Below are 21,674 nucleotides of genomic sequence, written 5' to 3' on the forward strand. Positions count from 1 at the left end.
ATATAACCTCAGACACATATAAACCATGTGACTTTGGGCAAGTTACATGACCTTTGTTTGCCATAGTTTCCCACATGTAAAATGGAGATGAAAATCATAATAGCACCTATTTCCTAGGTGTTGTGAAGATCAAATGAGATAACATTGTGTTTAGCACAATCCCTAACACAAAACAAGTGCTATATAAGTTATATATATATATATATATATATATATATATATATATATATATATATATATATATATATATATATATATATATATATATATATATATATATATATATATATATATATATATATATATATATATAAAAAATCTGGTTATACGAATGTCATCTTATTAGAGCTGTGTTAATTGTTCATATAGCAGCTCTATGGTAAAATGAATAGAGAATCAGGTATAGAATCAGGAGGATCTAAATCCAAATTCAGCCTCAGATGCTAGCTATGTGACCCTGGCCAAATCACTTGACTTGCGAGTATTCTAGTTATCTTTGCCAAGAAAACTCCAAATGGGCTCACAAAGTCAGGCATGACTGAAATGACTCAACAATAATAATTCTCTATATATCTCTTGGATAACAGATTCATATCAGAGATATTTGAAGCAAAAAAATTTCCCTAATGATAGGAAAATGCTCTGGAATATCATTTATTGCTCTCTGTTAAACAGACCCCTTTCTTATTCCATATATATTAACTAGATTCAGGCAAAATTTATTTTCTCATTTTACATAATTATATATTTTATTTTTCTTGTGATCTCTTTACTTAGCCAAAATTTTGAAAGTCGCCTGACTTTGATGTTAGTCTAAAGTAATTCCTATCAAAATATTTTTCAGTTTTTATAGTAGTTGCCAAAGTACTTAATAATTTTCCAAGTACTTAATAAACTCAAGTTTGTTCAATGCTTGGTTATTAAATTTGAGGGTTTCTACTTTGTTTATATAGCTAGTTCAACTGATTTACTTTCCTAATTTTTAACCAGTATCAAATAGTTTGATGATTATTGATTTATAATATAATCTGAGCTCTGAAAATACTATCATTCCAACTTCTTTATTCCTATTTTTTTCCTTTATTTTGCTTGAGATTTTTTGACCTTTTGTTCCTCCAAAAGAATTGGATTATATAGCTCCATAAAATGTATCGTTATCTATTTGACTGACATGATACTAAATTTATTCAGAAGGTAATAATTTTTTTAATAGTAATAATTGTTCCTCCAATTTTTACTCATTCTTTATTTCTTTAAAGAGTATCTTAAATCTTACAAGAGAACTATAAGAATCATTTACTTATTTTCACCTCTTTAAAAAGAAATAAAAAGTATTTCTCATCTGTTTTTCTCCACTCTCTAGTTGACAAACTATTTTTGGCAAACTGAGAATCATTGCATAAAGTAAAAAGTACGTGAATGCCAAATAAAAGTGTTAGATATGACATTGTATATGGATGTGTGAGTTTTTTTGCTCCTAATAACATTCACTGTTTATCTAAGACTTGTCTGTCTTATATTAAAAATTATACCAAAATATTTGAAAGGAATAGCAAATTGTATATAGGAGATTTGCAGTTTCATGTACAATTACCTTTTATTGTGCTATGTCATAGAATGCTTGTTTTATTCCATAAAGTAAACAAAAATTATGGGGGGAAAAAAAAGTATCTTGAAATCTTCATAGCAACTATTTTTTTTTGACTGAGGCAATTGGGGTTAACTGACTTGTCCAAGGTCACATAGTTAGGAAATGTTCCACCTAATTGCCCCCATATCAACTATTTTTGATAAGGGTATGATATCCAAAATATATAGAGATAAATGTAAAAGACCAAAGAGTCATTTTCCAATGAATAAATCATATCAACAAATAATTTTTTAAAGAATTCCAATATTCTTCACACATGACTTATGAACAAAAATTAACAAACATTTTTAAAGATTGAGTTGTTCTAAATCTCCCCCCAAAATAAGCATTTTGCAAATCTATTTACATTTTTACTGCATGTATACGGGAAAACTCTTAGATATTTTGTAGCTTTTGTATTATTTTGAATGGGATTTCTTTATTCTTTCTTCTTAGATTTTGTCACAAAAGAGAACTTGTCCTATTTGTCATAGACACAGTTTCCTATAAATTTTTTTGAAACTTCCTACTTCACTGAAACTATTATCAGTTTGATTCCCTGTTGTTTTTAAAGTAAATCATTTTTCATCTTTGCAAATTTTCATGCATTCAATTTCTCTTTCCTCTTTGTTAATCTTAACATTTCTAAAAGTGCCTTCAAATAATAACACAAGAAGTAGAGTATCATTGCTTTATTCACATACTGAGATAGCCTCTGATGTTTATTCATTGCAAACACTAAACTCTATGATATGTACTCTTTACATTTAAAAATTGTTCTAGATCTACCCCTTTTATTATTATTTTGATATGATAATATCATTTAAGGATTTTTTTTATAGTAAGGGTTGTACTTCATCACAAGAATTTTTGGTATCTGCTGGTATAATCATGTGGCTTTTATTTTAAATATGATTATATTGTTGACTTAATGCTAAACTATTTTTGCACTGCTGATATATGTCCAACTTGGCCACAGTGAAATAAATTTTTTGATATATTGTTCTATAAACTTTTTCTAGGATTTTATTTAAAGTTTTTAATTTTAAGGGCAGCTAGGTGGCACAGTAGATACAGCACCAGCCCTGATGTGAGGACAACCTGAGTTCTAATGTGAAGTCAAACACAACACTTCCTAGATGTATGACCCTGGACAAGTCACTTAACCCCAATTGCCGGGGTGGAGGGGAGGGGGCAGCAGTTATTAATTTTATACATTGTTAATATTGGCTTATAGGTATTTTTTGCTTTATCCCTCACTTGACTGGGTATTAGGACTATATTTGTCTCAAAAAAATGAATAAGGTAAGAGTACTTTTTTCTTAATTTTTGGAAATAATTTATATAGAATAAATATTAGCTACATTTTAGATATCTTATAGAATTTACCTATAAATCTGGTGGAACAGCGTTTTCCCTTGTAATCAGATCAGTGATATTCAAAGATAAAAAAGAACAACCCAACAACAACCACCCAACAGAAAGTACTTATTTTAACTATGTTAATGGAGTTTTTAAGATTAGTTTCTATATAAATCATAATCAGCAAAGGAGCATCAAACATACCTAGGACCGCCTCTTGGACCTTCTAAATAAGCACTTCTAGGAGGATCTGGAAGCAGCCCACCTGATCTCACTGGTGTATCTTTAATTGTGCCCCCAGGCTGGTTTGAAGCAGTTGATGATCCTGTAGCAGGAATTTTGGATTCCATATGTCCTTGTTCAGATGAGAAAGAACTGAATGGCAGAGGAACTTTAGAGTTCACTTGTTCTGAAGAGCCCATGGATGATTTTATTGGAGGATGGTAAGGAGGAGGTGAACCAAAGGATATAGGAGTAGGAAGTAGTGCTGGTCTAGGTTTATCTGGAGCTTTTGAGCTTTGAGAACTGGTAACTGGTGGAACTGATGTGGTAGTTAATTGAGGGGGTAAGCCTTGGGGAAGAACTCCTGAACTGAGATTTGGGGGAGGCATTCCTGGAGGGGGTGTTGCTGATGACAAAGGTGGAGGAGGCAAGACAGGTGGTGCTGCTGTTGAGGAAAGGGATGGTGGAGGAAGAACAGGTGGAGGCCCTGTGGAAGAAAGCGACGGTGGAGGAAGAACAGGTGGAGGCCCAGTTGAAGAGAGAGATGGTGGAGGAAGAACTGGTGGAGGTCCAGCTGAAGGCAGAGATGGAGGCACCCCAGGTGGAGGAACAGATGTTGGTAGAGGAGGCATCACTGGTGGGGGCATCACAGGCGGGGGTACTGTGGCAGGCAGAGTAGGGGGCATAACTGGTGGTGGTAATGATGTTGACAGAGATGGAGGCAATACAGGAGGGGGCATTGTTGGTATTGCTGGAGGCATTTGAGAATATGGAACAAATGGAGGTGGTATTGTCATGCTTCCCATATACTGATTTTTCACATTCTGAAGTGTGCTCACTTTCTCCTGAAGGCTGGATTGAGTAGCTTTTAAATGTCCTTGCCACGAGTTCCACTGCTTCTCATACTCTTGAAGCTGATCTTTGTGAGGATAGGTATGGAGCTGCTCCTGCCACTGCTGAAACTCTCGTTCCCATTCTTTGAAAAGATGCTGAAATTGCTGCTGTTGCATTTCATAATGCCGCAGCTGCATATCTACGGACATAGTCTATAAAATGAAAAAGAAAAAATATGTATTTAACATGTCTTCCACTTACCATGTACTCAGGAAACCAAATAAGCAGAAAATCACTAAAGGAAATATTTATTTCCTCAATGAATTCAATTTTGAATATATCAACAATTGACTAAAATAGACAAACATAAAATTTATCTCCCTCCCGCTTTTGTGAAGGATTCCAGAGAATATAGTAAAGCTGGATTCAAGTCAATTTCATAAGATAATCCTAATAGCTAGAGTCCACCATAAGTCTGGATGTGAACAAAAAATTGTATAGTACAACATCTTGGGCCTTCAAGTTTATAATAATGAGCAGAAACCCTCTCACACAAAGGGGAAAGTTCCAGGCAACTGGAAAACCACTGTAGAAGACCCAATTGCTGTTGTTTATCTGATAATCTTAGTACTCTCCATATTTTATAAAGACAACAATTGATAAAGAAAAGCATAGTACTGTGGAAAAAAAAAAGTGATTTGGAATCAGAGCACCCAGGTTCAAAATACAGCTTCATGTCTTTGGGTCTCTGTGTCCTTATCAACAAAATAAGAAGGTTGGATTAACAAGCTGATCAAGTTCTTATACATTCAAAAATCTATAATCCAATGATCCTGTAATCTAAGATCCTAGGAACAAAGCTCATATCCTTTATACTGATCAGTTAATGAGAAAATAACCTGTATATGTGGTGGTTGCTGTATGATCTGCTGGTACTGTTGTAGGATCTGCTGTAGCTGGGCATGCTTCTGCATTATTCCCTGATATTGAAAGCCAACTCGATGATGCTGATGCTGCTGCCAGTGTGCTGCTGCAGCCTGTAATTGCTTTAACCTGGCCTCTTCTTCAGAGTCTTCAGACTAAAGAAAAAAAGAATACAAAATCAAAGTTATCATAACACACACACACACACACACACACACACACACACACACACACACACACACACACACACACACACAACATTGAGACTTGCATGGTATTTTAAAATTAAGAGCCTTCAGTCCCTACCATTTATCTGACCAATTTGGGTGATCTTTCTTACCATGTATGTGAAATGGCAAAGAGGGACTTCAACTTCATGGTCCTTTACAGTAAAAGCACCGGCCTGACAGAATCTTGGGAAGATCAAATGAGGTAATAATATTTGTAAAGTGCTAAGCACAGTGCCTGGCCCATAGAGGGCACTTTATTCCTTAACCCAAGGGCCCATAATCAATCATGAACATGGGAGTAGTTACTGTCATAATTATAAATCAAAATTTTTAGTTCTTCATTAGAGAATGAACCTATATGTTTATACGTCTACTTTTTTTTGCTTTATATAAAATCTGAAAAGAGTTATGATCCTTTTATTTCCATTTTTTGCAACTTTTATAACAAATGAAGCCAGATAACTATTATACTCTAATAATTTCTTAGTTCAAGCTTCTTAAGGAAATTATGAACTTTGGATTCGCACAATTCCTCTTCCTGAACCAATATTTAACTGTACTTTATAAGAAGAATATGTCCTTAATGCTACTGCAATGCTAAAAACAAACTGCCACATAAAACAAAATAATATAGAAATGATTTAGAATAAAATTTAAAAGGATACAATATTTGATATCTTTCAAACTTTGAAAAATGATTATCTAAAATAACCAAATATCCCTTCAGTATCTGGAAGTATATGGTGTAGAATAAAGAGTCTCTCTATCATCTGGAACGAAGCTAAGAGAAAAGAAACTTTCCTTAATCTATTAATGATGGATGTAGCTATGCATTCTTCTCTAAAAGGTTATTTTTGGTGGCTAGTATATTTTGTTTTGAGACAACAGATATGGGGGCAGCTAGGTAGCGCAGTGGATAGAGCACCAGCTTCAGGAGGACCCAAATTCAAATCTGGTCTCAGACACTTAACACTTCCTAGCTGGGCAAGTCACTTAACCCCAGCCTCAGAAAAAGGGGGGAAAAAAAAAAAAAAGAGAGAGAGAGAGAGAGAGAGAGAGAGAGAGAGAGAGAGAGAGAGACAGAGACAGAGACAACAGATACTTCCCAAACTGCCCAAATCATCTGCTTTCTTGTTTATCCCTCTCTCTCAGAGTAAAATCATCAATGCTTAGAACTGATATTTTTCCATTACTGTCCATTAGAAATAGAAAGGAAAGGATATATAATTCAACTCTGATAATATGCTATTAACTTGATCTGTTGTATATGACTTGAGTTTTGTTGCTTTTTATTGATGTCTTTACAAATTTTTTAAATTAGTATTTTATTATACAACAACATCACAAAAACTTTGAAAAACTTAAGAACTCTATAAACACAATTATCAATCATAATTCCAGAGGACCCAGGATACAGACCAAGGCATGGCCAATGCAGGAATCTTTCCTGCCTGGTTACAAGGATTTTGAATTTTGTTGTGCTCTTTCTTTTCTTTTTTTTCTAATTTTAATTTTTAATTTTATATTTTTAAAGTCATTGCATACTGTTCTTTTTGGCTCTTTGCCTCCAAATTATATACAGCCTATATATCCATTTTTAAAATCCCTACTTAATGCCAAGGAATTAAGTGCATGGCTTACCTGGGGCTCATCAGGAGGGAGAGGAGGTGGAACCTCTTCACTTGGGGGCGGTAATGGGGGGTCCTGACATGGAGGAGGTTCAGGGATTTGACTGGTTGATGTAGTTTCTTCTTTCACTGGCTCTGGTGCATCTTTCACTACTCCAGGGCCCTTTAGTGGTTGCTGTCCCTGTGCATGTGCTTTAGCCCTTTGTTGCAGGCTAAGCAAGTGCTGCTTATACCAATACTGCTGCTGTTCCTACAAAGAAAATTATTTGTGAGAATCACTTGTATAAGCTATTTATCCCTGAAAAAGTGTTGAGGAAAATAGAGTGAGTACGTGTGTGTGTGCTTGTGTGTGATATGTGTGTCTGTATCTATGTATGAGGGTACAGTCTATTTGTCTGTCTTTTTCAGAAAGCATGAAAGAGACAAATGGCTTTGAGCCACAAACTAGAGAAATACTTCCAATTCCTCCTTCTTGTGGAGGGAAATAAAACATCCTTGGGACATATAAAGTCAACACCTCTAAATAGAGATACCTCCTCCACATCCCTTCTTTCTCTCCCTCATTCTTTTTTAAAAGCATGTGTTGCCATTCTAGATTAATCATAATCTAAAAATGTGGCTCGTTTGTTGGATGTCAAATCAGAAATAGTATCTGTTATTCTTTTAACATTCACTTAAGAACTAATCTTTATTCCCATGTTTATGCACACTGGTCTCATCATCTCATAGCCAAAGAGCATAGCCAATCACAAAGCTTTATTTCAAATACTCCATCCTCCCAGTGACCTCTCCTTTCTCTGAACTTACTGCAATTATAGTTCATTGTCTTAACTTTTCTTTTATTGTACTCTCATTGCTTCAGGCTTGTTAATCTTTTTTCCCCTCCAATTAAAATATAAGTTACTCATGCCTGTATCTTCATCTTCCCCTTCCATAACCCCCTATCTCTACTGCTGCCACATATAATATTGAGCACAAAAAGCCTAAGTGATATCTTTTTTTTTTCTGAAGTTCATTTTCCTGCTCAAAAGGTTCAAAGACTGCCAATTTATTGCCTCTAATATAAAATACAAACTCCTCAATCCACAAACTGAGGCCCTCTACAAATGTGACTCCTAACTTCCTTTCCAGCTTTACTTAACATTGCTCCCCTACACAAAACTTGCATTCCCACCACACTGGAATACTAGCTGTTTTCCTGAATTTGATCTGTCATTTGTGCCACTAGTATCCTTCCTCTCAAAATCCTTTTCTTCCTTCAAGGCTCAACTCTCACGTCCCATCCTCAGTTAAACTAATCCTTTTGTCTCTAATCTTTAGTGCTCACTCTCTTGCTCCTTAAATTATCTTGGATTTACTTCTCTGTGTAAGCATGATATCTCCTCAGAACAATGGAAGATTCTTGGAATCAGGAGCTAACTTTCTTTTTGTCTTTCATTCCTAGAAACTAGCACACTGTTTTGAACACACAAGATGTTTAATAAATTTTTGTTGATTTGAAACAAAAACAGCATATCTCCCTATCTTCCATCTTGAAGTATAGTCTATACTTCAAAATTTTTAAGAATCCGTGGTTTCATTATTATAGGCAGGTACTCTACAAATGAAAATAGCAACCTTTCTGTAAATCAAGTAGATACTTTTCAACTTTTCAGATAGTCAAAACTTATCACCATGAAGCCAATCTGGTGGTAGAGAAACTCCAAACTTCACTAGGATGCTCCTTTAACAACCACCACTGGGGGCAAATAACCTGAAGACTTTCTAGTTTGGGCAGGATCTACTAGAACTTGTATAATTCATTTTTGCAAAGCAATATGATATTATGTTAATAAAGTGCCTAAAATGTCCATACTCTTTGATACAAAGTTTTGACTGCTAGGCTTATACCTTAAAGAAGGCACTGATAAGAAAACAGTATCCATATACACAATTTGATTTTTAGCATCACTTTTTGTGATAACAAAAAAAGTTGAAAACAAAATAGATGCTCACTGACTGGAGAATAGCTAAATGCAGTGTGGGTACACAAACATAATGAAATATTACTATTGTGAGAAATTATGAAAGTGAAAAATATTGAGAAATGAGGAAAGATCTACAAAAGTTGATGCAAGAATGAAAAGCCAAGAAAACAACACATACAATGATTACAACAATATACATGAAAACAAACAAAAATAAAGTGCTTCAAAATTATAAAGAATAAGCATGACCCCCAAGGCAGCGGGTGGCACAGTGAATAAAGCACCAGTCCTGAAGTAGGAGGACCTGAGTTCAAATTTGATCTCAGACACTTAACACTTCCCAGTTGTATGACCCTGGGCAAGTCATTCAATCCCAATTGCCTCAGAAAGAAAAAAAATAAACATGGCCCCAAATTAAAAATATTAGATACTCTCATTCCACCACTTTTCAAAGATGAAAGATCCATCTTTCATGGACATACTTTTAGACTTTCTCAACTAATTAGATTCATTTTTTTCCCCTTCTTTTTCTATTTTGTCTTTTAAGAAATGCTATTTATTGATAAGCTGATTTCAGAAAAGCCTGGGAAGACCTATATGATCTGATGCTGAGAGAAGAGAACAGAACCAAGAGAACACTGTATACACAAACAAGAAGATTATATGATCAACTGTTTTGGTCTGAGTTTTCTTGCACAACATGACAAATATGGAAATATGTTTAAAAGGATAGCATATATTTAACTTATATCAAATAGTTTTTTGTCTTGGAGAGGGATAAGGCAAGTAGAAAAATTTGGAACCCAAAGTTCCAAAAAAATGAATGTTGAAAACACTCTCTACAACTATTTGGAGAAATAAAATATTATTGAGGGGAAAAAAAATGCTATTTATTACATGGGATGGTCTTTTGGGAGGCTGAGGAGGAGGGAAAGAGATACCAAAGGAAACTATGTTGATGTTTTTTAAAAAAGACATCCAGTAATTTTGATTATGTTAAATTAAAAAGTTTTTGTACAAACAAAACCAATTCAGCCAAGATTAGAAGGGAAGCAGGAAAATTTTTATATCCAAGGGCTTTGATAAAGGTCTCATTTCTAAAATATAGAGAGAATTAACTCAAATTTATAAGAATACAAGTCGTTCTTCAATTGATAAATGATCAAAGGATATAAAAAGACAAAGCCATTTCTAGTCATGGAAAAATGCTCTAAATTATTATTAGAGAAATGCAAATTAACAATTCTAAGGTATCATTACACACCTCTCATATTCGCAAAAATGAAAGGAAAAGATGACAAATGTTGGTGGGGATTTGGGAAAACTGGAACACTTAATATATTGTTGGTGAAGTTGTAAACTTAGCTAACCATTCTGGAGAGTTAATTTGGAACTATAACCAATGGACTATCAAACTATGCATACTCTTTGTATCCAGCAGTGTTTCTACTGGGTCTGAATCCCAAAGAGATCATTAAAGAGGGAAAAGAAGCCAAATGTGCAAAAATGTTTGTAGCAGCCCTTTTTGTAGAGGCAAGGAACTGGAAACTGAGTAGATGCCCATCATTTGAGGAATGGCTGAATAAGTTATGGTATACGACTAGTATGGAATATTATTGTTCTATAAGAAACAATCAGCAGGATAATTTCAGAAAGAACTGGAGAGATTTTACATGATGTGATGCCAAGTGAATTGAGTAAAACCAAAAGAACATTGCACACTGAAATAAGATAATGTGATAATCAACTCTGAAAAGACTTGGGCTCTTTTCAAAAATGAGATAGATGATTCCAATAGACTTGGGATGGAGAGAGCTATATGCATTCTGAAAGAGTTTAGGGACTGAATGTGGATCACAACACGGTATTTTCACCATTTTTGTTATTGTTTGCTTGTTTTTTTTTCCTTATCTTTTCCCTTTTTGATCTGATTTTTCTTGTGCAGCATATATATGTGGAAATATATTTAAAATTATTTAGAAGAACTAACCATGATTACTTGCTGTTTAGAGGAGGAAGGAGAAAAATTTGTAACACAAGGTTTTGCAAAGGTGAATGTTGAAAACTACATGTATTGGGGCAGCTAGGTGGCGCAGTGGATAGAGCACCAGCTCTGAATTCAGGGGGACCTGAGTTCAAATCTGATCTCAGACACTTAACACTTCCTAGCTGTGTGACCCTGGGCAAGTCACTTAACCCCAGCCTCAAAAAAAAAAAAAAAAAAAAAAAAAGAAAACTACATTTATTTTGAAAATAAAACACTATTAAAATTTTTTAAAAGATATTCAGAAAAATGTATACACACACACACACACATATATAAACAAAAACCTAAGTGAGCCTTAAAGAAGTACAAAAGGCTTATTTTGACAAAAATACCATTTCCTTATTCCTAAGTACTCCCTCTCCCAATTTTTTTTTTTTTAAACAAATTTGTGAGGAAGCAATCATTTCCATTGTGTAGAGAGTACTGAACCTTCAGTCAGAAATGAGTTTAAATCAAGGCTTAAAAAGTTACTACGTAACTCCAAGCAAATTAACTGCAGTCTGTCTCAGTTTCCTCATTTGTAAATGAGAATAATTAACTGTTGGGGCAGCTAGGTGGCGCAGTGGATAGAGCACCAGCCCTGAATTCAAGAGGACCAGAGTTCAAATTTGATCTCAGACACTTAACACTGCCTAGCTGTGTGACCCTGGGCAAGTCACTTAACCCCAGCCTCAGGAAAAAAAAAAAAGAGAGAGAGAGAATAATTAGAATAATTAACTGCCTATCTCTTCTCAGGGTTATTATGAAGACAAAATGAAATAATATTTATATATTTAATAAATATGTAATATTTATTAAATATTAAATTATTATAAATTCATTATATTTATTATATATTATTTATAATTTGTTGTAAATATTCATTATTATTTATTAAAATATTTTAATATTTATAAAGTGCTTTGCAAATCTAAAACACTCTATTAATGCTAATTATTACTACATAACACAATACTAGAAAATACTATAAGGCATTTCAAGTCAAGGAAATGTACAGTTTATGTTTTATTCAGAAAAAGAGCTGAGTAAATAAACTACCTCCTCCAGGAATGAATGAAAAAGCATGTAATAATTCCTGTACTGAACATATTTTACTTAGATTGCTTGCTGTCTTGGGAAGGGGGAGATAAGGAAAGGAGGGAGAAAAATTTGGAACACAGTCTTACGAAAACAAATGCTGAAAACTATCTTTGGAAAAACAAAATACTATTGAGGGAAAAAAAAAAGTTTAATTCCTATGTACAAGACCCTATGCCAAGAGTTGGTGAAATTGAAAAGTAAGACAATTCTCAAAGAGTTTGCACTGTAATAAGGCAGACAACATACACAGATTTCAACTATGAATCAGGCCCAATGGTTCTTAGGGTGCAGAAATACAGAAGATGACAGGATACCTTTTTAAATGTAATTTCCACTGTTTCTGATGTTGGTTACATTCCGATTACAGCTGGATAATGTAAGTTTATTATAAGTTCACATCATATTAAATGCCAGTTTCTTAATATTTCAAAGCAAAGAACAAAGAAATTTTAAGGAATTAATTTTTATTTGTACTTCTATTCTTAAACTTAAAGTATTAAAAGATTCTGCCTGAATTAGTTAATTGGTAAATAAATTCTTTGAGACTATAAGCATAAATAGTGCCAAAATGCATGAATTAAAAAATCCAAAATATCTAACAGTAAATGTTTATTAGTGTCATATGTAGGTATTGACATGTAAAAAAAAAAGTTTGTAACACAATAATACAAGAAAGTCTCTTAAGTAATCAAAATTAATTTTAAGAATCACATATGCAAAAAAAAAAAAATATCTATTGCCAAAAAACTTTTTGTTCAAAATTACAACTTGACTGTTCCTGTAAAAAGAAGACAATTTCAAGTGTCCAGAAGAGGCTAGCCTATAAATTGCACACTCTTATTTGGAATAATTGTACACAAAATTTTTTATCTGTTGAGAAGACACTGGAATTTTTGTGGCTTAGAGTTATAAGTGGACAACTATTATACCTTTATTAAGTGCTTACCAGATGCCAGGGATTGTGCTAAACCTTCAATAAACTAACATTCTAATAAGGGAGACAATATGTAAACTACATAAGTACCTACAAAATAACAAGATAAATGGCAAGTAATCTTAGTAGAAACACATTAGCATTAAGGGGAACTGGAATAGTCTTTTGTAGAAGGAATTTTAGCTGAGACTTAAAGAAAATCAGGAAAGCAGAGATAGAGTATTCTAAGTATGGAGGACAGAATGTTTTGTGGGAGGAAGAGTATGGATCATAGGATACTTGAAGAATAGTAAAGTATAGGAAGACTAGAAAAGTAGGAAGAGCCAGCTTATAAAAGGTTTTAAAAGCCAGTGGATTTCATGTTTGATCTTTGAGCTAACAGTTGAAATTAACTAAATTAACTAAATTCTTCATTGACCTCTAATACGATCTTCCCCATAAGTAATGGAAGAATAGAGCAAGGACCTGGAGCCAGGAAGATCTGAGTTCAAATCAGGCTTTAGACACTTACTAGCTATGTAATCCTGGGCAAGTCACTTAGCCCTATTTTCCTCATCTATAAAAGGATTTGAAGAAATAATAAACACTTCCAGTACTTTTTTTTTTTTTCCTGAGAAAGTTGGGGTTAAGTGATTTGCCCAGGATCACATAGCTAGGAAATGTTAAGTATCTGAGATCAGATTTAAACTCAGGTCCTCCTGACTTCAGGGCTGCTGCTCTATCTATTGTGCCACCTAGCTGCCCCACTTCCAGTACCTTTACCAAGAAAACTCCAAATGGGGTCACAAAAAGTCAAACATAACTGAAAGGTCTCAACAATAAGGCAAAGAGAACCATCATTTCTTTCAATCTTCAACTTGAAAGAAATATCAAAAAGAAATCAGTTTCAAATTATCTACATGCTCATTTCAGAAGAAATGAAAATACTAGAGAAAATGATTGCAGAACCAGGAAAGATCAAGAACAGGAGATGTACTACCAAAACCGAAAATGTTCAAAAATGCCCTGACATTTGAAATAAAAGAATGTTTATAAGTTACAGCCCAATGAGCCTAACCAACTCCTGGGAAGATTCTAGAAGAGATTAAAGAAATCATTAGTTAACATTTAAAAAAATATTTAGTGATCAAAGGAACCATTATTGTTTCAAGAACAAGTCACAGGAGATTTTGAGTTCTTAGATCTCTCTGAAAGGTCCAAGCTCAGTGAAGCAATGGCCAATTACTCTGCTGTAGCTTGCATATATATTATAAGCAAAAACAGTAACGAGTCAAATCTGAGAATACCTACATCTGCTCACTTCATTTTGCACCCGAAGTTCTAATCTTCCTACAGCTGAAATAATGGCCATAATGGACTCAAGGAAAAAACTGACAACTGACCAGGAACCAAGATGACATCTATACTCACAAATATTTTTAAAGAATATTAAAAATAAATTTTATAAATTATGAATTATTATATAACCTATAAATATATAATATAATCATATATAATTTTAAATAAATTATAACTTATAAATCATTATAAAAATAATATTTAAAATATGAGGTCAGATTGATATAAAATGGTGGTAAAAATAATGATCAGGAGAACAAGAAGATGAAGAAATGAATATGGTTGCTCAATTTTTCTGCGATGCTAACATAAAAGACTTGTGATGTTTTTATGGATATTTTCTATGTTGTGGCTATATCTGAAGAGTAGGGCAAAGAATAGACCAGAAAGAAATGTGAATTGGTTATATTCCTGGTTGACAATTCAACAAACATTTGTATCTATGTCTTATTAAAACAAAGACTGGTGATTTTTTTTTTTTTGGCTGTTTGCTTGGTTTTTTTCCCCCCACTTTTGATCTGACTTATCTTGTGCAATACAACAAATATGGGAAAATATTTAGAAGATTTGCAACCTATATCAGATTGCTTGCTATCTTGGGGAGAGAGGAGGGAGGAAGAGAGGGAGAAAAACTTGGAACACAAAGTTTTGCAAAGGTGAATGTTGAAATCTATGCAAGTATTTGGAAAAATAAAATACTATTTTAAAAAAATAAAGATTGGTAAATGAGCAGAACCAGAAGATCACTGTACACTTCAACAACAATACTGTATGAGGATATATTCTGATGGTAGTGGAAATCTTCAACATAAAGAGCCAACTCACTTCCAGTTGATCAATGATGGACAGAGGTAGCTACACCCAGAGAAGAAACACTGGGAAGAGAATGTAAATTGTTAGCACTAATATGTCTGCCCAGGTTACATGTACCTTCGGAATCTAATGCTTATTGTGCAACAAGAAAATGGTATTTACACACATGTATTGTATCTAGGTTATATTGTAACACATGTAAAATGTATGGGATTGCCTGTCATCAGGGGGAGGAAGTAGAGGGAGGGGGAGGATAATTTGGAAAAATGAATACAAGGGATATTATAAAAAATATATAATAAAAAATTATAAAAAAAAATAAAGATTGGTGAGAATTTAATAACTAAATCTTATAAGAGAACCTAAGTGGTATGAGCCAACTGGGAATCTCACAAATAGACATCATCTACTTATTTTACTTTAGACAAAGTACCAGTTTTCAAAGAATGGTAACAATGATTCAGTCATCCTGCAAAAAGTAGTAACAATATCATCAACTTGTCTTGTTACTGTTGCTGTCACCTACAGGACTATTAGTCACTTTCTCCTTTTTTAAGGATCATGGATCTAGAGGTGGATAAGACTTAGAGGTTTTCTGATCTGTTCTCTTCATTTTGCAGATGAGGAAACTAAAGCTCAGGAAGGTTAAATAACTTCCCCAACCTCACCCAGCTGCTAAGCATACTAAGCAGGATTTAAACCCAGGTCCTTTGGCTTGAATCAAGAGTTCCTTTAAGTGTACCAGGCAATCTCCTAAAGGAATTTCTCCTAAAAGAACTTGTACTTGAGGATGCTAATATCCAAACTAATGTGTATACCGGACAGAATGTCCCTTTAAATATCCTGGTTCCTAGTCTGTCACTCTTCAATGCCAATGATTTACCTCCTTTTCACCTCAGCTACACCCAGGAGTAGTCACACAATAGATAAGATCACTTCATGGTATTAGTTTCTGAATTTTCTCACATTAATTTCTTGACCTTTCTTTTCTGTTTTACCTCTCTCTAAGAATTTATTCTTCATCCTTACCAACACTTTAGTTCCAAGACCATTTCCATACTTTCTCCCTTCTCATCCTTACTCTAGGCCAGACTACGGCCCGGCCTGCGGGCCACATGTGGCCCACTGAGGACGTTTATGCAACCCGCTGGTTATGGCAAATGGGCTAAGGGGTGGAAACAGAGTGTGAGTTTTTGTTTTTACTATAGTCCGGCCCTCCGACAATCTGAGGGACAGTGAACTGGCCCCTATTTAAAAAGTTTGAGGACCACTGCTCTAGGCTAACTTTCTTGTCAACTGTTTGGACAAGTTAAACATTATCCTTTTCTCTTAAATCCTTGCTCCTCTGTCCTTCCACCATTCACATCAGTCCATCTTCAACCCAAAGTCACCCTCTCACTGCCACCACTATTACCTCCTCCACTATCATTTACCATTTGGCTTTCTCTACTGATACTTTTTGGATTGATGATACTGCTAGAAAAGTAGTCAAATAATCATAATGACTGAATTCAATACAAATTAAAGTAGTTATCTGATATTACTAGATACTTTGCATTTATAAGTCATTCTTTTTACTCTTACTCTTCCCTGAATCATTTTTTCCTCCACAGTAACTAACTGAATCTTGTCCTTTTCCTCAAGCCCGAAGGCCACTTCTCTCAGCATATAATCTCACATCTATGAGAGAAATCCATAAATTTATAATTCCCTTCATTGCCTCTATTTCATACTTTAGTACCTTGTACCATCCTCAAATTAATTCAGATTGTTCCAATTTGAGGAAAAGATTTCTCTTCTTGCCAATGCTAACCCCTTTATTCATATCCTTGATTTCATCCCCTCCAAGAAACCTTCCCTCCTGTTCATTCCCTCCCTTATCACAAAATCATTCCTTAACTGGCTCATTCCCTAATGCCTAAAAATACTCTTAAAAGCTCCATTCATCCTTAATAAAGTTTTCACTTGCTCATATCTTTTAATCATCCTATTGTCCTATATCTTCTACTATTCACTCACTCCCAGATCCAAGAAAGAGTTGTCTATTCTCAAGACTTCCACTTCCTCACTTTTCAGCCCCTGGCTTCTGATCTCTCCACTCTGCTCTCTCAGAAGTTACCAAATCCAATGGCATTTTCTTAGTCTTCTTCCTTTTTGAATACTCTGCTGCATCTGGCACTACAAAAAAGGCCTTCCTTTGCTCTTTCCTCTCCTGGTTTTCATAAATGGCTCATAAGATCATAAATAGATAGAAAGGATGTTAGAGCTAAATAGTCCAACCCCTTCGTTTTATGGATGAGGAACTGGAAGCCCAAATGAAGCTCTTGGTGGTTGTCTATCATTCATTTTCAAAGAGGATAAATGATATTCTGGGTGAAATCTTGATTTGCTTGTGAAATGGATTTAAGCAAGGCAGAATTGCACAAAGTTGTTAGCTTCATTCTCTCATTCATCCAAGTCCAGTAATAAGAAAAAAGTTATGAAGAGTGATGATGGTCCAGAATTTATTGGATGATACTGTCATCTTCAATGAATGACTAAGCTCTAAGCACTCCACAGTTTCTGCTTCAACCACCTCCATGATCATGGGAACAGATTCATTCTGTCAGGGGAAGTATTCACAGACTTGAAGCAGATACCTCTTTAACTCACAGGTTTGAAGCCTATCAGTTACACTCAAAATGGTTTTGTCCATCTGTCAAGGCAATTTACTGGGATGTGGTCACTCTGTTATAGCTTCTTGGAGCCACAGGTGAGAGTTGAGTGCCAAGTAGATAAGCGTCTTGAAAAGGTTCATATCTGAGGTGCTTGTGGTTTGTTCTTCCTTCTGGAAGAGGACCATGATATCAAGGAGGTGATGCCTTGACATGCAAGTGAATTGGATTTAAGTGAAGGAGGGCCAAATCAAAGGTGCTAATTCTCTTTGAACAAACTATACAGAGGGTTACACAGAGAGTAAATAGCAAACCCACAACTCAACCCAAATCCAGGATTCTTTCTACTATACCACACCCTTCCCTTCCCTTATAAAACACTTATCAAAACTTTGAAATACAGTAGACATTTAATGAATGTTTTTTCCCTTCTCCCCTTCTTTCTCAAGTCTCCTTAGCTAGATCACTGCAAATCTCTCATTCCCAATTCATAGTTGTTTCCCAAGGCTCCATCCATCTTTAATTTTTTCCCCCATCAATTATCTTATAAATTCCAGGGATTAAATATTAATACTCTGAAGAACTCTAGAAGTACCATATTTCCAACCGCTTCCTAGACATCTCTACCTAGGTATCATATTATGTTCACTATTTCAAACTAAATTTGTCCAAAACCAAACTCACTTAAGACTTTTTAAGTCTACCCTTTCCAAACCTTCCTATTTCCACTGAAAATTTCACCAGTTTCCAAAGTACTCAGGTTATCTTTGATTCCTCTTTTCCCACCCTATACCACCTCTTCCTCCAGGCAAACAGTTGCTGAATATTGTTCCTTCTTTTATCTTCTCCACTACTACCACCCTAGTTTGTAATCATCTCTTCTGGCCAGAATTATCATTGTCTCCAGTTTCTCCCCATCACCAATCTTTCTTTTACAAAGCAGCAGTTCCTTATTGCCTATGAAATAAAATTCAACCCCAATAGCACCAACCCATACTTATTTCATTTTATTCTACTTTATACATTATACATTCCAGCCAAATTAGAATATCAAGTACAGAGAACACTTAATATTCCATCTCCTGCCTTTAGGTAGTCACACAAGCTGTGGCCTAAGTTTGTAAATGCAACTTTGACTATCTCAGCCTTTCAGAATCCTATTTTCCTTAGAGATCCAGCACAAGAGCTATCGCATCTACGAAGCCTTTTCATATCCTCACAATAACTCCCCTACTCCCATCATTAGTATTTTGTCGGTCCACAAATTACTTAGTATTAACTTATCTCTGCATAGGTTGTATTAGCCCAACTCTAACTAGTAAAATATAAGCTCCTTAAGGGCAGACTTCCATCTCTCTAATTTAGTAGAGTACCAACCCTGCACTTATTGTTTGTGAAATTCAACTGAATTACTATTGGCCAACATGATGGGATTCATCTATTGTTGGAGAGTAAAAGATGTATGAATTTATAACTAGTTTTCTGAGCCAGTGACTCCTCAACAAGGTTAAATGTAAAGAGAGAAACCTGTGTAACTCCAAAGGAAATGCCTTCCAGGAAGGAGCTATCAAATATAAAACAATTACCACTCTTAACAAGGCTACTCTTGACAAAACAATTCTCATTTTCCAAAACCAGTTAGAATTGGGCAGTGAAAAGAACCTTAGTTAGAAAGTTAAAATTATTTAGCTATAAGTGGTTGTCAAAACTTATACACACACACATATATGGCTAAAATCATGCAAATACTGGTACGTTTAGGGTATGTAACACAAACCAATGTTCTTTATTTTTTCAAAGGATATTTTGGTTTAAATTACTATGGAAAAGCAATTTACCATGTTTAGCAGAAATTATGAGTCTAGTAAGCACTTTTTAAAGAGTTAAATTTGAAATTTATTTAACTGACATGTCATCCTTTACTCACTAATCCTGAGTATTCAAAATCTCTTTAAATGTTTACTATTTCATAAAAGTATAATTCTCTCTCAAGCAGGAAAGAGGCTGTGTAACCTTGATTATTTCCTTGGTCTGTATGCTTGGGTTAGACCTTTTTATACTTTCATAATCCTCTGGATTTATTCCTAATAAATTGAACCAAACTAGCCAAAGATAAACCCTCCAGATTCTGAAAATATGCATGCTCCATTAAGGAGCCTTCTTTCATTAGTGAATCTTTAACATCTCCAACTGGCCAAGCCTCTGTCCAACATGGGTGCTTACCTGTGGGGTCATAGTGGACGGATCTGGGGCTGCCTGCTCAGCACTCGTGTTCTTGGCGCCACTCTCCAAAGGCTCTTGCTGGGCGGTTGTACTTGTACCAGAAGGGCTGGGTTGTGGCGGAGCCAACTGGGATTTGGAATGGGACTGTGAAGAGTGGGAAGGAGATGACTGGGACTGGGCCAAGTAAGGCTGGGAATGGGACAAATAAGACTGAGAGGAGGTGGAGTAGGAAGAGGTGGACTGGGAAGGAGCGATATAGGACTGGGAGGGTGGGGAGTGGGAGGGGGATGGTTGAGCTGGTGCCAGGTAGGACTGGGACGAGGACTGGGGGAAGTAAGAAGGCGGGGGCTGACTGGGCATGTAGGTTTGGGACGGGGGGATGTAGGAACCGGGGGGTACTGGGGGGGATTCGGGCGGTGAATCCAGCTCCATGGGGACTGGGCCAGGGGGCCCGTCTCGGTGCTGCTGCTGGAGCATCTGGTGCTTGTACTGCTGCTGCTTCTGATAGCTTAAGACGGGCCCCGGCGGCGGGGGCATCGGCGGCGGCGGCGGCTGCCAGTCCCCGTAGCCCCCGCCGGGCATGACCGGAGGGGGCGGCAAGGGCGGCGGGGGGAGATGATGGGGCTGAAGGACGCACTGCATCTGCTTCTGGTGCATCTGCTGCAGCTGTTGGAGCTGCGCCAAGTGCTGCTCGCGGAAGCTCAGGAAGCCCGAGGAGGCAGGGGCCGCCGGCGCCGCCGCGCTCGAGTAGCCGCCGGGCCCCGGGGAGGCCTCGGGGAGCCCCACGGGCGGGGGCGGCGGAGGCACCGGGGGCGGCGGGTAATGGCTGGCTCCGCCATAGCGGCCCCAAGTCGGGTACATGTCGGAGGAGGGGGCAGAGCGATCCCCGGCGCCGTTACTCGTCGCAACCGACCCAGAGGTCTGCAGCCGCCGCGACTGCCGGAACTCGCGGCGTCTCCAGGCCCCGGAGCGTGTAAACGGAGCGCGGAAATACGCAGGCGCCGAACGCCTTCGCCCGCGACTGCAGAGGCGAAGGCAGGGGCGGGGCCTAGCCCGCTGCGCTTGCGCGGTCACCATCGAGAGGAGAACAAAGGCAAGCTAGAGAGGCCCTGTCTTGTGTTGACTCTAGGTTGCCATCTTCCTTCAGGCCCGGAAATTGTCGAACATTGCCATAGAATTACAGACTGTTTCGAGCTCCATGCTACCCTGGAAGATGTGGTCCGTGTCACAAGATCAAAGGTCAAGAGTTAGAAAGGACAGACATCATCTGATCTCCTCTTATTTTTACAGATGAAAAAGCGAAAACCGAAATGATCGTGGATCCCCTGAGTAGCAGTTCCCTAGCCTGGCATTCTCTGCTCTGCAATCTCAATCTACCTCCTTTCCAGTCTTCTCTTTAACAAGCGATCTCACAGAAATCAGAATGAGAGATTTAGAGTCGAAAGGAAATCTTCCAGACCACCCTTCCCAATTTTTTTAAACAGATGGGTAATGAAAACCAGATGCGCATGATCCCTCATCTTCCACAGCAAGAATCCTTAACCTGGTGTGTTTTAAAAAGAATTATAACTATAGTTCCTGTGTATATTTAATTCTGTTCATTTAAGAGCTTTATCCCGCTACCAAAAGATTCTAGGAAGAAAAAAATTGGTTTAAGAACCATGCTCTGCGTAGTAAGTTTACATAGGAACAGGGAAGCAGAGGAGTGTTGATCGCTACCGTACTGGGCTACATTAAGGCGTATGTTAGAGTTTCACAATGTTAAATGCAACCTTTTTGTTTGTTTTC

At 36.4% G+C, this 21,674-nt stretch overlaps 1 protein-coding gene across 9 annotated transcripts in view; it reads right to left on the reverse strand.

Moving 5' to 3' along the window:
* The window catches only part of YLPM1 (YLP motif containing 1), a 76,872-nt gene extending 55,980 nt beyond the window's left edge, over positions 1-20,892 (reverse strand). For 5 of the 9 annotated variants that reach the window (XR_012486469.1, XR_012486470.1, XR_012486471.1 and 2 more), the window contains exons 1-4: positions 19,887-20,890; positions 6,844-7,080; positions 4,948-5,127; positions 3,197-4,260 (exon numbers count right to left, since the gene is read on the reverse strand). Coding sequence is in view for 6 of the 9 variants with exons in the window: in XM_074289997.1 (XP_074146098.1) it covers positions 3,197-4,260; positions 4,948-5,127; positions 6,844-7,080; positions 19,887-20,747 (2,342 nt within the window). In the remaining 3 variants the exon portion in view is untranslated. Of the gene's footprint in view, positions 1-3,196; positions 4,261-4,947; positions 5,128-6,843; positions 7,081-19,886 lie in introns of all 9 variants that reach the window. The other 4 variants (XM_074289994.1, XM_074289993.1, XM_074289992.1 and 1 more) reach the window with 4 other exon arrangements.
* Between the last annotated feature and the right edge of the window lie 782 nt (positions 20,893-21,674).

This window comes from Sminthopsis crassicaudata, chromosome 2 (assembly GCF_048593235.1).
Source record: "Sminthopsis crassicaudata isolate SCR6 chromosome 2, ASM4859323v1, whole genome shotgun sequence".
In the NCBI taxonomy this organism is placed as follows: Eukaryota; Metazoa; Chordata; class Mammalia; order Dasyuromorphia; family Dasyuridae; genus Sminthopsis; species Sminthopsis crassicaudata.